General features: G+C 30.1%; 2 protein-coding genes across 2 annotated transcripts in view; one reads left to right on the top strand and one right to left on the bottom strand.

Moving 5' to 3' along the window:
• LOC127733470 (adhesion G-protein coupled receptor V1-like) overlaps positions 1–12695 on the top strand; it is a 117876-nt gene that overhangs the window by 30850 nt on the left and 74331 nt on the right. The window contains exons 28-34 of the mRNA XM_052242825.1: positions 7700–7972; positions 8351–8554; positions 8875–8998; positions 9443–9727; positions 10142–10314; positions 11184–11448; positions 11815–11943. Of these exons, the coding sequence (XP_052098785.1) occupies positions 7700–7972; positions 8351–8554; positions 8875–8998; positions 9443–9727; positions 10142–10314; positions 11184–11448; positions 11815–11943 (1453 nt within the window). The remainder of the gene's footprint in view (positions 1–7699; positions 7973–8350; positions 8555–8874; positions 8999–9442; positions 9728–10141; positions 10315–11183; positions 11449–11814; positions 11944–12695) is intronic.
• Positions 941–7061, bottom strand: LOC127734477 (asialoglycoprotein receptor 1-like). The gene is made up of 2 exons (XM_052244368.1): positions 5491–7061; positions 941–1396 (listed from the first exon to the last, which is right to left on the bottom strand). Exons 1-2 carry the CDS (start codon positions 6137–6139, stop codon positions 1137–1139), a joined length of 909 nt encoding a protein of 302 aa, XP_052100328.1. The 5' UTR covers positions 6140–7061; the 3' UTR covers positions 941–1136.

The raw sequence follows: 12695 nt of genomic DNA, 5'->3' as shown, positions 1-12695 counted from the left end.
TAAGTTACTTGAAAAAAATGTTCTTACTAGTACAAGAAAATGATATGTGTTTTTTGATTTATAGTTACTGATATTATCAGCAATTTGTACATTTTCCCTTTGATCCTTATTCCTAATATTTTTTGGATCTCTGACAGAACGTGATACTTGATGAAATTCTGCAATGAGAACACTCATAATGCAGTTTCATTATGTTTTCCATGTCCATCTGCTTCAATTTTTCAATGAAATGCATGTAATGTGATTCAAACATCCAAAGATCTATGGTCAAGTTTTGTATGTGTAAAAGAGTTGTTTATTTTAACTACTGTAAATTCAGAAATTGTTGCGTGCATTTATTATTGCGATTTTGTCATTTTAGACTAAAATGCGATATTAATTTTTGCGATATTGAGAAAAATCCTGTTTAATTCATATAAAAAAATTTCAAAATGCGAGTTTAAATTAAAACCCTGTCACATTTTTCGCAATAATAAAAACATCGCAATAATTTCTGAATTTACAGTACTTCATTTTATATTATATTCTACCACCAAACATCTTGTTAAGATAAATTAAAGATGAAAAGAATAATGGCATTTAATGTTTTATACAGACTTCATCATCTCGACCTAGCAGGCTTGCTCATAAAGTCAGTATGAAACAAAAATGACATTGTTCTATTTTTATGAACTGAGTTATCTTGATTGATCAGAGAAAAGTATGATAAACACAAGCATGTCCTGATTGACTATTAAACAGGTTTTGTATGCAAGACATTTTTATTTCTTTTGTCAACATATTGTTACTATATCAATCAAAGCAGATCTACTGTTATAGATTAACTTTTACAAAATGGAAATTTTCTTATGCATGGAATCCGTTTTTTTTTATTCTGCTTAATATAAAGCAAGTGAATATGAGTCTTTCTGCAAACACAAGACAATGTGCATTCAAATCAAAGACAAAATAAACAGTTTATTGAAAATAAGTTAACAACATTAAATTAATTCTTATTCTAATTCATTCTCCGTCTGTGAAATTTCAATTCAAATAGCTCTGACTATTGACTGCTTATAGAGCTTTCAAAATATTGCTGTCTTTCACATGGTTTCATATGAAATTGGAAAACAGCAATTGAAACAAAAAACTTTTGCTCAATAGCCATTATGTCTGTGACACCCAAAGCATGTTTCACAGACAAAGTTAAACTTTGAAGTACAGAGTTCATCATTCCACAGTTGGTCGTCATCTCGTCTGAGATACACACAGTTGGATGAATCATCATCTGGTTGGTTTGAAGCCCATCTGATGAATGTGAAGGGTTTGTTTATAGTAATGTCTGTAGCCCACATCCACTGTTTGGTCTTAGATACAAACATACCACTTGTCCACCATCCTTCTACCTTACTGTGGTCTGTAAAAGACATATATTCAATGATCGATGGCTCTTTTAGTATGACAAAGGTAAAAATTCTTGATTTTTATTTGTATTTTTTTCATAAAGACCTTTATATAAATAACCTTTTCATAAATCGATTTAAAGACAAATCAAGTAACAAACAAAAACTGAACACCAAACAGAGCCAGACCAGATGTGTTGTCAGTGTAAGCTTCTACTGCATTGCAGTTAGATATTAGTGTAATGTCCATATAAGTAAGAAAAATGCAACGAAAATTTACGAAAACCAAAACTCTGATTTAAAGATTTTTTTCCTAAAGAAATTGTTGACTACTTCTTCATTTTCATGGACTTTAAATAGATTGCGATCAGTCTATATCTTTATTTTCTCAAGCATTTATATGACAAGTGTGCCTAAGTCTAAGATAATGGCTGTATGAATGTGAGAGTTGACATGTTTTTAGAAAAATATTAAATTGCTATTGGATGGACAAATAACTGCCAAGATATTAAAAGAACTGATAAAAATGTCTGTAACAACACATTACAACCATACTGAATCATTGGATGAACATGGTCTAATTCTGGTGTAAAATCAATTTCCTTCACTTTTTAGATCACCTGGCCATAAGACCATGTGAGCTATTGCCATTACTAGGCATCCGCTGATGTCTTCTCCTCTGAAAATACTTGACCAATTTGAATCAAATTTGAGATGAATGATCCTTACTGTATCTAGTATAAAATTTGTGTTTTTTTTCCCTGTCAGTCAACAAACATGGCCACCATGGCTAAAAATAGAACATAAGGGTCAAATGCATTGATTGTCATATCTGTATAAATAATACAGATAGAAAAAATCTGACATGTCAAAAATGCTCAGAATGTCAAGATCCACATACTTCCAATTTTCACCATAATTATCAGATGAATCCTGAAGGAGTTATTGCCAGTTTTTGCCAATTATTCTGAAAATTATAATAGATAGATAGAAACTGTTAAAGACAGAAATGATCAGCATTACAAGACCTACACTAATGCCTTCATAACCTAAACCATTGAATGACTCTGTCGGGAGCTATGGTCCTAAAATGATGATTTTTTATGAATTTTCATGTTTTTGCCAATTATCTCAAGAACTATAACAGATATATAGAAATTGTGAGCAGTAAAAATGATCAGCAATATAGGATCTACAAAAAAGCAAAGTGACCTAATGCATTAGATGACTTCATAAGGAGTAATGGTCCTTAAAAGAGGATTTTTGACGATTACTTTGTATTGTTGCCACTTATCTCAAGAACTATAAAATAGAGATAAAAACTGTAAATTGAAATAATGATCAGAAATACAGGATACACAAAAAAGCCAACTTTACCGATACCATTGGATTAGTTGTTACCCTTCAACATTTGTTTTCACATATTTCATAGTTTTACAAATTATCTCGAAAACTATAATTGAAAGATAGAAACTGTAAATAACAAAAATGATCAGCTATACAATAACTACAAAAGTGCCAACATGATTGAAACCTTTGAATGACTCCTTGAGGAGTTACTGCCCTTTAACAAAGATTTTTTACTAACTTTTGTGTTTTGGAAATATCTCAAAAACTAGATAGGTACAAACTGTGCACTGCAAAAATGATCAGTAGTATATGATTTATGAAAATATCAATACTGTTTCTTATTAACGTAAAAATTAATATCAAAATGGCATATTTGGACCAGGTGTGCTGTTAAGGCTCTTAGGAGCCTCTTGTTTTATTCGATTCAAGCATACATTGCCAGTTGTGATATCTATTTGAATTCATTGCAGGTGAAGTCTTCACATATATATGAATAAATCTGCATTTCATTGAATGACATCGCATTTTCTGCTGAACTTTTTATTCTGTGCCAAGAAAAATAAATATTTAAAAATTGTCATTTGAAGAAAAAATGGTGGTATCAAAAGTAGATTGCACTTATTTGAACTGTTTGAAGTTCCTTGTAGAATTAATTTAATCATAATGATACGGTATGAAACACTTTAAGACATAAATTATTTGGATTAGCTGTGAAAAAAGACCACAGAGTTTGTTTTCAGATCTTGTCAGAACTGTGGAGTTTCTTATTATGTTCAAAATTTTATTTTCCCTTTGAAGATTAGAATTGAATCATTTGATTATTGGAAAAGACTGATGTTTATTATGTTATTTCTTCAAACTCTATCAGAAGAAGTCGTCAAGTGGGATAAATGCGTGTTATACTGTCTGTAAATTAAAAAAAAATTAGTGGTTGTCACTTTTAGTTTATCAATAGATAGAAGGATGAAATGTTCTACCACAAGAAACAAATTCAATTGGATTGTCAATTGTATTTTCAATTAAGTTATCTTGGTAACATCAATTGAATGGAGTCTCATTTTATTCATTGTATTTTAACATCGAATCATCACTTTTACAAAATTTAAATGATTCCTCTTTTATTCAAGAAACTCTGAAAAGCCTTTTAAATGATGATTAAATGTAGTAAATTACTATTAGATTAGAGTTCCATGTTAGATATATATGTTTTCTCAGCAATTTTCTAAAATCTGACTAGAATTTGTCTGTAATGTTTTTTCAGGGCATATAAACTATAAAGGAACATTAACTTTATCATTGAATAGTAATCAATGCTATATATAATATAGTTGGGGATCATTTAGAAATAGAATAAATGGGACTTTTTTGTGGCACAGCCAGAAATACTCTTTGAGTTGACCTGATTGTTTTTTATGCAAGAAACACGCATGAGACCAATAACTATTTTTAAGGGATGTTCTCTGTTAAAAAGACATATGAAAGATTACTGCAAAGAGATCTTATACAAACTACTCTTTCCTTCCTAATAAGCTCATAGGAAATTGGAATTCATTTCATAGTCAGTCAAAGAATTAGAATTCATTTGAGTTTTTTTTTTCTTGTTGATATCTCACTATATATGAGTTTAATAATGTTTAAAAATCTCATTTCTAATAATTTAAAAAAAAAAGGGAATCTTGTTTTGCATCAAAAGTAAAAGCACCAGAGTAAATGTTTGTAATAATTAGCTGACATAAAACAAAGTGTCAGTTTTGAAGCAAGGATAGCAAAACATTGTAGGAATTATTGTACACTGATATACATGACGTATCATATTTAATTTAACTCCAATCTTAATTACTGGGATTGTCAGTTTTCCTACCGAAGGTTGTGGTTCTCTCAAGGCACTACAGCTTCCTCCTCCAATAAAAACATCACATAGAAAGTTTGTACTTCATTCAACATTTAAATTAAATTTTTACCTATACCAATGAAATTCACAAATATTGGTACTGTGGGTTCATTTATTTTTGTGGGTGCCTATTTTCATGAATTGAGGAAAAGAAAAATTGTATCTATACCCATTGAATCCAAGAAAATGGGTATCCCACAAATAATAATGAATACACAGTATCCAATGGATAATCATGAATCCACAGTATCCCATGGATAATAATGAATACACAGTATCCAATGAATAATCATGAATCCACAGTATCCCATGGATAATCATGAATCCACAGTATCCCATGGATAATCATGAATCCACAGTATCCAATGGATAATCATGAATCCACAGTGTCCCATGGATAATCATGAATCCACATGAATCCACAGTATCCCATGGATAATCATGAATCCACAGTATCCCATGGATAATCATGAATCCACAGTATCCAATGGATAATCATGAATCCACAGTATCCCATGGATAATCATGAATCCACAGTATCCAATGGATAATCATGAATCCACAGTGTCCCATGGATAATCATGAATCCACAGTATCCAATGGATAATAATGAATCCAAAGTATCCCATGGATAATAATGAATCCACAAGTGAAATAACAAACCCTATTCCCTGGTCAATAGATCCTTCTAACATGTCTAAATGATATAAGAAGTTTAAATGTTTCTAAAATACGGGTAAACTGAACCTAAATCTATCAGGCAAGAAAACTTCTTACAACTAAGTCACAATATTTGTTAGGAAAATGACTAAAAGTTACATGCTTAGTAACAATCTTACTTACATGCTTAGTAAAAATGTTACTTACCTTGATGATTTTTGATAATGTACGTCAGTACATAATGTTCCTGGATTGATTCCAATGCAACAAGGTCACTGCCAAGAGCTGTACAATACTCATTAGCTTCATACCAAGTTGTTTTGAAATTAGACAATAAATAACAGGATTGTAGCTTCCCTACATCAATGAGTTTAAAGTCTTGTGGACATGGGGTTTGAGATGATAAATATCTGACTTCACGTTTAGTATGACTTGGTGTACCAATGTCTCTGATTTTTTCTTCCATTCTTCTAAAACCTTTTGTTACTTCTTTTGAAAGGTCATCCATAGATTCTGACAGTTTTTTCTCTAGTCTGCCAATTTTTCTCTTAAGTCTGCTGACTTCAAGATCTAAAACCTGAGGTTCACCAGCAGTTGTTGATCTTTTATATCTTGAATGATAAGTTTTTGAGTTCAAAGTCTTTTGTTCATTTTCATTTGAACTCCATTCTTCAATATTTCTATTTTGTTTTTGTTTTTGGGCTGAACCATGCTTCTCTAAGATGTTTATTTCATAAGTGAAATTGTTCAGTTTGACAAAACATTTTGCTGAATCACTTTTCAATCCATCATTTTTACTTATAAAGACAAACAGAATAAAAGTAATAAAATAAGTCGTCCAGAATTTATCAAACATCTTGTAGCAGTATGATCACTTGATTTTAAAAATCAGTCATGTAATTTAAATGTATTCATGCTGGCATTTTAACTTCAAATAAATTAAATGCACATTTTCCATAATACTTCAATATGCATGCAGAATGTCACTGATCAGCTTCTAAAATGTAAACGATATCATTTTCCTCTCATTTAGACACAATACCGCCTTACGATCAACAACCTTTCATCAATACCTTAACCAAATGATGTTCTTTTCAATTTTTCACGACCTTTTATTGAAAGGCAGGTTTAATACAATATTGACTACAGAATAATAATTGTAACAAAAATTTAATCACTTTGATTTATGGCCAAAGTTATGAATTTTATTCGATTGTTAGTAAGTTGTTTACTGATTTCAAAGGGAAAATTTAATCCCCAGAAGTTGCTATTTTACATAACCATCCAGAAAAGCGTGGCTAATCTCAGGACATCCTTTGATAGATATTTTATGATGGGCTGATGTGTAAAATTCTAAAATCATTCAACATGTGGGCTGAGATTTGAAATTTATTTGCAATAATGATTTATGTGACCCTTGATTTATGTAGGAGTTGTAGAAGTGGAATTGAGTATAAATTGGTAATGGACCAAAAACCCTAAAAAAAGAGCATGAACAAATATTTTATATAATGATGCAAATTACCTCAAATAATACTTGTACTTTAAAGATGAGGTTTTTGGGTTTTTTTTATGATTAAGTTTGTCTTTAAATTAATGCCTGCATTGCCATCTTTTTTTCAAAATTACAATGGTATTCCCCTTTTATTTTCATGATAAGAGATATTTTTTCTTTGATTTCTCAGCGGAATATTAGTTCTGAACGAGGAAATTAAAAAATAAAACAATAATCATATTTTATTCAAGTGAAGTTAGGGAAAAGAACTGCTTGAGTAAAATTTTAAACTCATTTGATGTCACCACTTGAGTTTAGGCCTTGAATAACAAATCTTTTTAAAAATAAACAATGAGATATACAAATTTTTTGTTTACAGATATATATGTTTCAAGATTTATTTTTAATATACATGTTTAAATATTTTTTTATAAATATACATGCTTAAAGATTTATTATAAAGATTTAATTTGAGATCTGAAAGAAAATTAGCTTTTACTAAAAGATAGAATTATCTTTTTTGAAAGAGTGCTTTGATTGGTTTCATGTTTTGATTGTTGTTACTTGTAAATCCATTTGAATTTGAATTAATACAGAAAATATTTATTTCCCCCAATCAAGTTAAGTGCATATGATACAGTTACAAGGGGAGATAAAAATGCATCCAAAGTAAAAGCTTTGTTTCTGCGGAGTTGCTAAAGATAAGCATCCAAAATTTCTAACATCATCAAATCAGTTACATGAATTTAAAAGTACACGTATTCACAAAGGAAAACAAAAATGTTGTATATCAAGCAAGCCAAATCTACTGCAGGGGTGTAAAATTTGAGGCAAATGAAGACTGTTTCCTTTTATTAACCATCAATAAATTTAGATATAACCATAACTGTATAATCTATAATGCATAGTGTTTTTTTTCAGGCTGGTGTTGGGAAGCTAGAATTTAATGATGGGCAGGTGTACCACTTCATCAATATAAACATTATGGACAATGCTGATCCTGAGGATGATAAAACATTTTACGTTCAGTTACTTAATCCAACAGGAGGAGCCACTTTAGATGTAGCATCCACTGTTACTGTGGTGATAAGTGCATCAGATGGGGCTTTTGGGAAATTTCAGTTTAGTGATTCATCCCTCAGTGTAGAAACAAGTGAACCTGGAGAATCTGGCTATACATCAGTCTTCTTAAGGGTAATTCTCATTATATTGTTAGTTGTTTCTTTTACCAATTATATTTACTTTGAAACTTAGTGAACAGAAACATTTTCCAATGAAATAATAGAAAAAATATATAAAGTTACATATCCCTATCCCAATCATAGGAAGACATGGAATTAAATTACCAGTACATGTAAAGATCTAAGCTTACTACCTAAAAGCCATACACTTCTTTTGAGCTATACAATTCTATTACCACTGATCTCAATTCTGTGCCGATTGACTTGTTGGTGGCTAAAGTTTCTTGATGATATTACAAATTATTGTCATAGATCTGATCTTTTACCTGTCTTACAGATGCACTTGCTCAGTAAATTCCATCATATTGCTGTTATATATTTAATTTATTAGGTTGATAGACTGCAGGGCATTATAGGGACATCAGCGGTCACCTGGGAGGTGCTCGGAAACCAAGACAATGATATTGTAGATCTAAATGGTATAATAGTGTTCAACCATGGAGACAAAAGTCATAACTTAGAAGTCAAGGTCAGAGCAGACACTGTTCCAGAACTAGATGAAACATACCAAGTTAAATTAACATCAGTTGAACCGGTAAGTTAAGGTCAGAACAGATACTGTTCCAGAATTAGATGAATATTTGAAATGTTGCAATTGATTTTATCTGATGAAAATGGAAGATATGCTGAGTTTGCTGAAATTTCAAGTATTCTTTAAGGACGTAGACTAATGACTGTTGACATATTCATGTGTATATTGGATTTTATGTATCCATTTTTGTAATGAGGTTATCAAATATTTTTCAATTTAACAAAAGACTAAATAACTTCAATATTTATAGAGTTTTAAAAGTAGTTGGATTAATACATTTACTAGAATTGAAAAAAAAGTATTATCCAAACGTATTTTTCTAGGGAGAACTTGGTGCTGCAGATAAATTAGTATCCAGTGTGACCATTCTGGCCAATGATGATCCATATGGAGAGTTTGTATTTCCTAGTGAACTAAGACCATTACAGGTTGAAGAAAATTATAAAAGTAAATACAAATGTTTCTTTCTATCCAGACTTTTGTCTATGATCACTGTCCATAATCTATATACTTAGCTCCTTTCCATGTAAGTATATATTTTTAGTATTACAATGTAATGAAAATCACTTAAATTTTTCAGTTTAAGAAAATAGTTTTAAATATCAAACTATATAATAATAAGAAGATGTGGTATGATAGCCAATGAGACAACTATCACTAGAGACATAATAATGTGAAGAAATGAGCAAATGCATACTTTATAGTAAGCTATAACAGGCCCCATACATACATATATGAATTCTTTATTGTATTGAGATAATCAGATATGATGTTTGAAATGAGTTTAGTTGTGTTTTAAACTTTTATTATAAGTGGATAGAAGGAAAATTGGAAATTGAAGCAACTTTTGGAACTAAATGTAAGACATATTTTGCATTCTGTGTATTTTAGATATAACTCTGACCATAAGCAGACTTAAAGGAACATTTGGTACAGTTGATATTTATTATAGAACTCTAGGCCCAGCAGAGCTTCATCCACAGGTTCCAGTTACAGTAAACAGGGCTGGAGTCAATGATTACAGGGCAGCAGAAGGCATGGTCAGATTTGGACCTACAGAGAAACGGAAGACTATAATTGTTACAGTAATGGATGATAGTGATCCAGAAAATGATGAGTCTTTCTATGTTATCCTGATAAATGCAACACTACACACTCCTGCTCAAATTAGAACAGGTATCAAATCAAAAATTATATATTACTTACAAATATTTTTAATCCTAATTCCTAATGAAATGCCAAAAAAAACCAAGTATTATATTCAACAAATATATTTCCATAATATTTTAATCTAAGAAGTAGCTAAAATAGATTTAAGCTTGAATTTAAAACTTGTGATGAAATATGGGATAGACTTTGTTACTGATTTGTTTTAGCTTCATTTACGAGGTTTTTTCAAGATTTTACAATGTCATTTGAGAGGATGGACATTGAATTTCCAAATTGGTTTGATCTGATCAGAAATATATCAATATGAATACTTCTGTCTCATTTAATGTTTATGTTCTTTTCTCATTGTATTTTTAAATTGAATTAAAGGCTTCGGTGTGAAGCCATAGCATGTGTTATGATTTTCATTATTTATTTCAGTGTCTAACTCTCCAAGACTAGGACTTCTATCTGAATTCATAGCTCAGATTATGATAACTAGTAATGATATTGCTAATGGTGCCCTAGAGTTGTCTCCCACTTCTGTCAAAATTTTGGAAAGTGCACCAAATGTTGGAGTCAAATTATTAAGAAGAGGAGGAACATTTGGTCAGGTAAAACTTAATACTTTTAAAAACTCAAAGAAAGAAATTTTGAAAATACAGGTCTGTAAAGCTGGCTAAGAATAAAATATCTTTGGATAACTTGAACTCCATTTTAGGATTTAAGTCTAAAATTTGTGTTTTCATTATTTATGTCAAAGATCAGGTCGATTTCAGATTAAAGGTATACCCATTTCAAGATTAAAGTTCCTTAAAAATGTTAAGAAAAGCATCTGGGTAGATAGTTAATAAGTTGAATACTAAGGATTTGTTTTCTTTCTTCATTTGTAGATTTATTTTATGATTTATTGTACAAAATTTCATTTGTTTTTCCCAAATATATAAGATATCTGATAAAGTTTATAGTTCATAAGATATATATCTAAAGTTGTCTCATTGGCAATTATGACACAACTCCTTATTTTTATATTTATGAGAATTTTTATGTTTTTCATAAGAAATCTTTAATATTATAGAAGACAAATTATTTAATCTTTTTATATACTTCATAAGATATTGTATAAAGGATATGAAATATCATGTATACTTTATAAGATATGGATATCTTATATATTTTATTAGATATCTTATTTATTTTATAAGATATCTAATATATTTCATAAGATATCTTATATCTATTATTTGATATCCAAATAACTGTGATATTGTATACATTTTATAAGATTTGATATAAAGTATATGAGATATCTTGAATATTGAATAAATATAAATATGGTGTACCATATTTAACATGTTTAAAGGTTTATAAATTGATGTGTTGCTTGGCTGTTGTCACACAGTGACAGTTTTTGAAAATTACGTACATTTTTTTATGATATTTGGAATGAGTAAATGATGTTTGAAATATATATCTATTGCAGGTCAGTGTAAAGTTTCGAGTAGTGAATGGAACAGCTGTTGAACATGCTGATTTTGAAACTCTTTCTGACATGGCTGTTATACCAGATGGCGCCAGTAGTGTTGATCTACCAATCAGAATAATTGACGACAATCTACCTGAACTTGAGGAAACGTTCTACGTTGAATTACTGAATCAAATAACTGGAGGTGGAGTGTTGGGTGCTGAACAGTACCGATCGGCTGTTATAAATATCCTGGCATCAGATGATCCTGAAGGAGCATTTGGTTAGTAGTTTTAGAAAGATTTTATTCAAAGCAGAAAAATTTGATTAAGAAATTTTTTTTGTCTGTCAAATAAAAAACTTATTCCTGGATTTTTGTTGGGAGATTTGGTTCGACACATATGTAACAGAATTTGGAACAATTTGTGGCAGAAGACTATTTTTAATTTTGTCTTTGATAGCTTAGTTTTTTATTGATTATGATTTTTTCATATGATATCAATGAATCATTTGTAAAGAATGTAGTTGCAATGTAGTTATCAAAATTTTACTGATGCTCTTCAAATGACAATGATTACTACCTAGTACTATAATTAGATTTTTGTAGAGAACTCATATCATATAAACATTGCAATGGTTGTTTTTTTAGAATTTGAGATCAATGGACTATCAGTAGAAGAACCAGAGAATGGGCAGCCAGTGACTATAAATATTACTATAGTTAGGACTGGAGGGTCTTTAGGGGTAGTCACTATCACCTGGGCTGCATTATTGAATGGTAAATATAGCAATATAATTAACAAATATGGATTATAGTTATGATTTTGAATAAGATAAAAAGACAGCAAATCTAATATTGATTCTATATTTTGAGGATTTCAAAGGTTGGTCAAATCAAGTAAGATACTCAAAAGTAGTCAGGAACCTCATCAGTAGTTGTCCTAGGTTCAATCTTGATTTATTTTGGTTCTTAAAGGAATAAGGTTATAAAGTTTTTGATACCAGTAGTTTGTTAAATTTGGTCTCAACCTTTATGGGGCAGTTACAAAGGCTGACATATTGTATAAACATGTATCTTTTGTAAAATTTGAAAAAAAACCTCTAGATATCTTTTGATTTGTTGTGTTGTTGGTTTGCTGTATCATCAATGTATACTGATGTCCAATTATGTCTATTTCACTATGATATCAGCAAAGAATTACAAAAACACCCTCTAAAAAGCAAACTTTTTTTCTCTAACCATATACATGCATATTTATACCTATAAATAGTTCTTATGTAAATGATCACATATGTATTAGGGTGAAGTTGGGTATTAAAAAGTATAACACAACCCTACAACACATAGAAATACAAAAGGCATATAAAAAAGTCAATAATATAAAGTCTTCAGTAAACAGTTAAGGGTAAATATCATATATCAAGCTCTGGCTAAAGGAGATGGGGCAATACGTAAGGCCCTTATTTTGCCCAAATATATAGTGCAAATTAAAAAGTTTCCATACATATTCTTAGATTTGTCTTAACTAA

Source organism: Mytilus californianus, unplaced genomic scaffold (assembly GCF_021869535.1).
Source record: "Mytilus californianus isolate M0D057914Y unplaced genomic scaffold, xbMytCali1.0.p SCAF_3, whole genome shotgun sequence".
NCBI classification, from domain to species: domain Eukaryota; kingdom Metazoa; phylum Mollusca; class Bivalvia; order Mytilida; family Mytilidae; genus Mytilus; species Mytilus californianus.
Note: the sequence above shows the minus strand (reverse complement) of the source record. Positions and strands in the feature narration are given on the sequence as shown.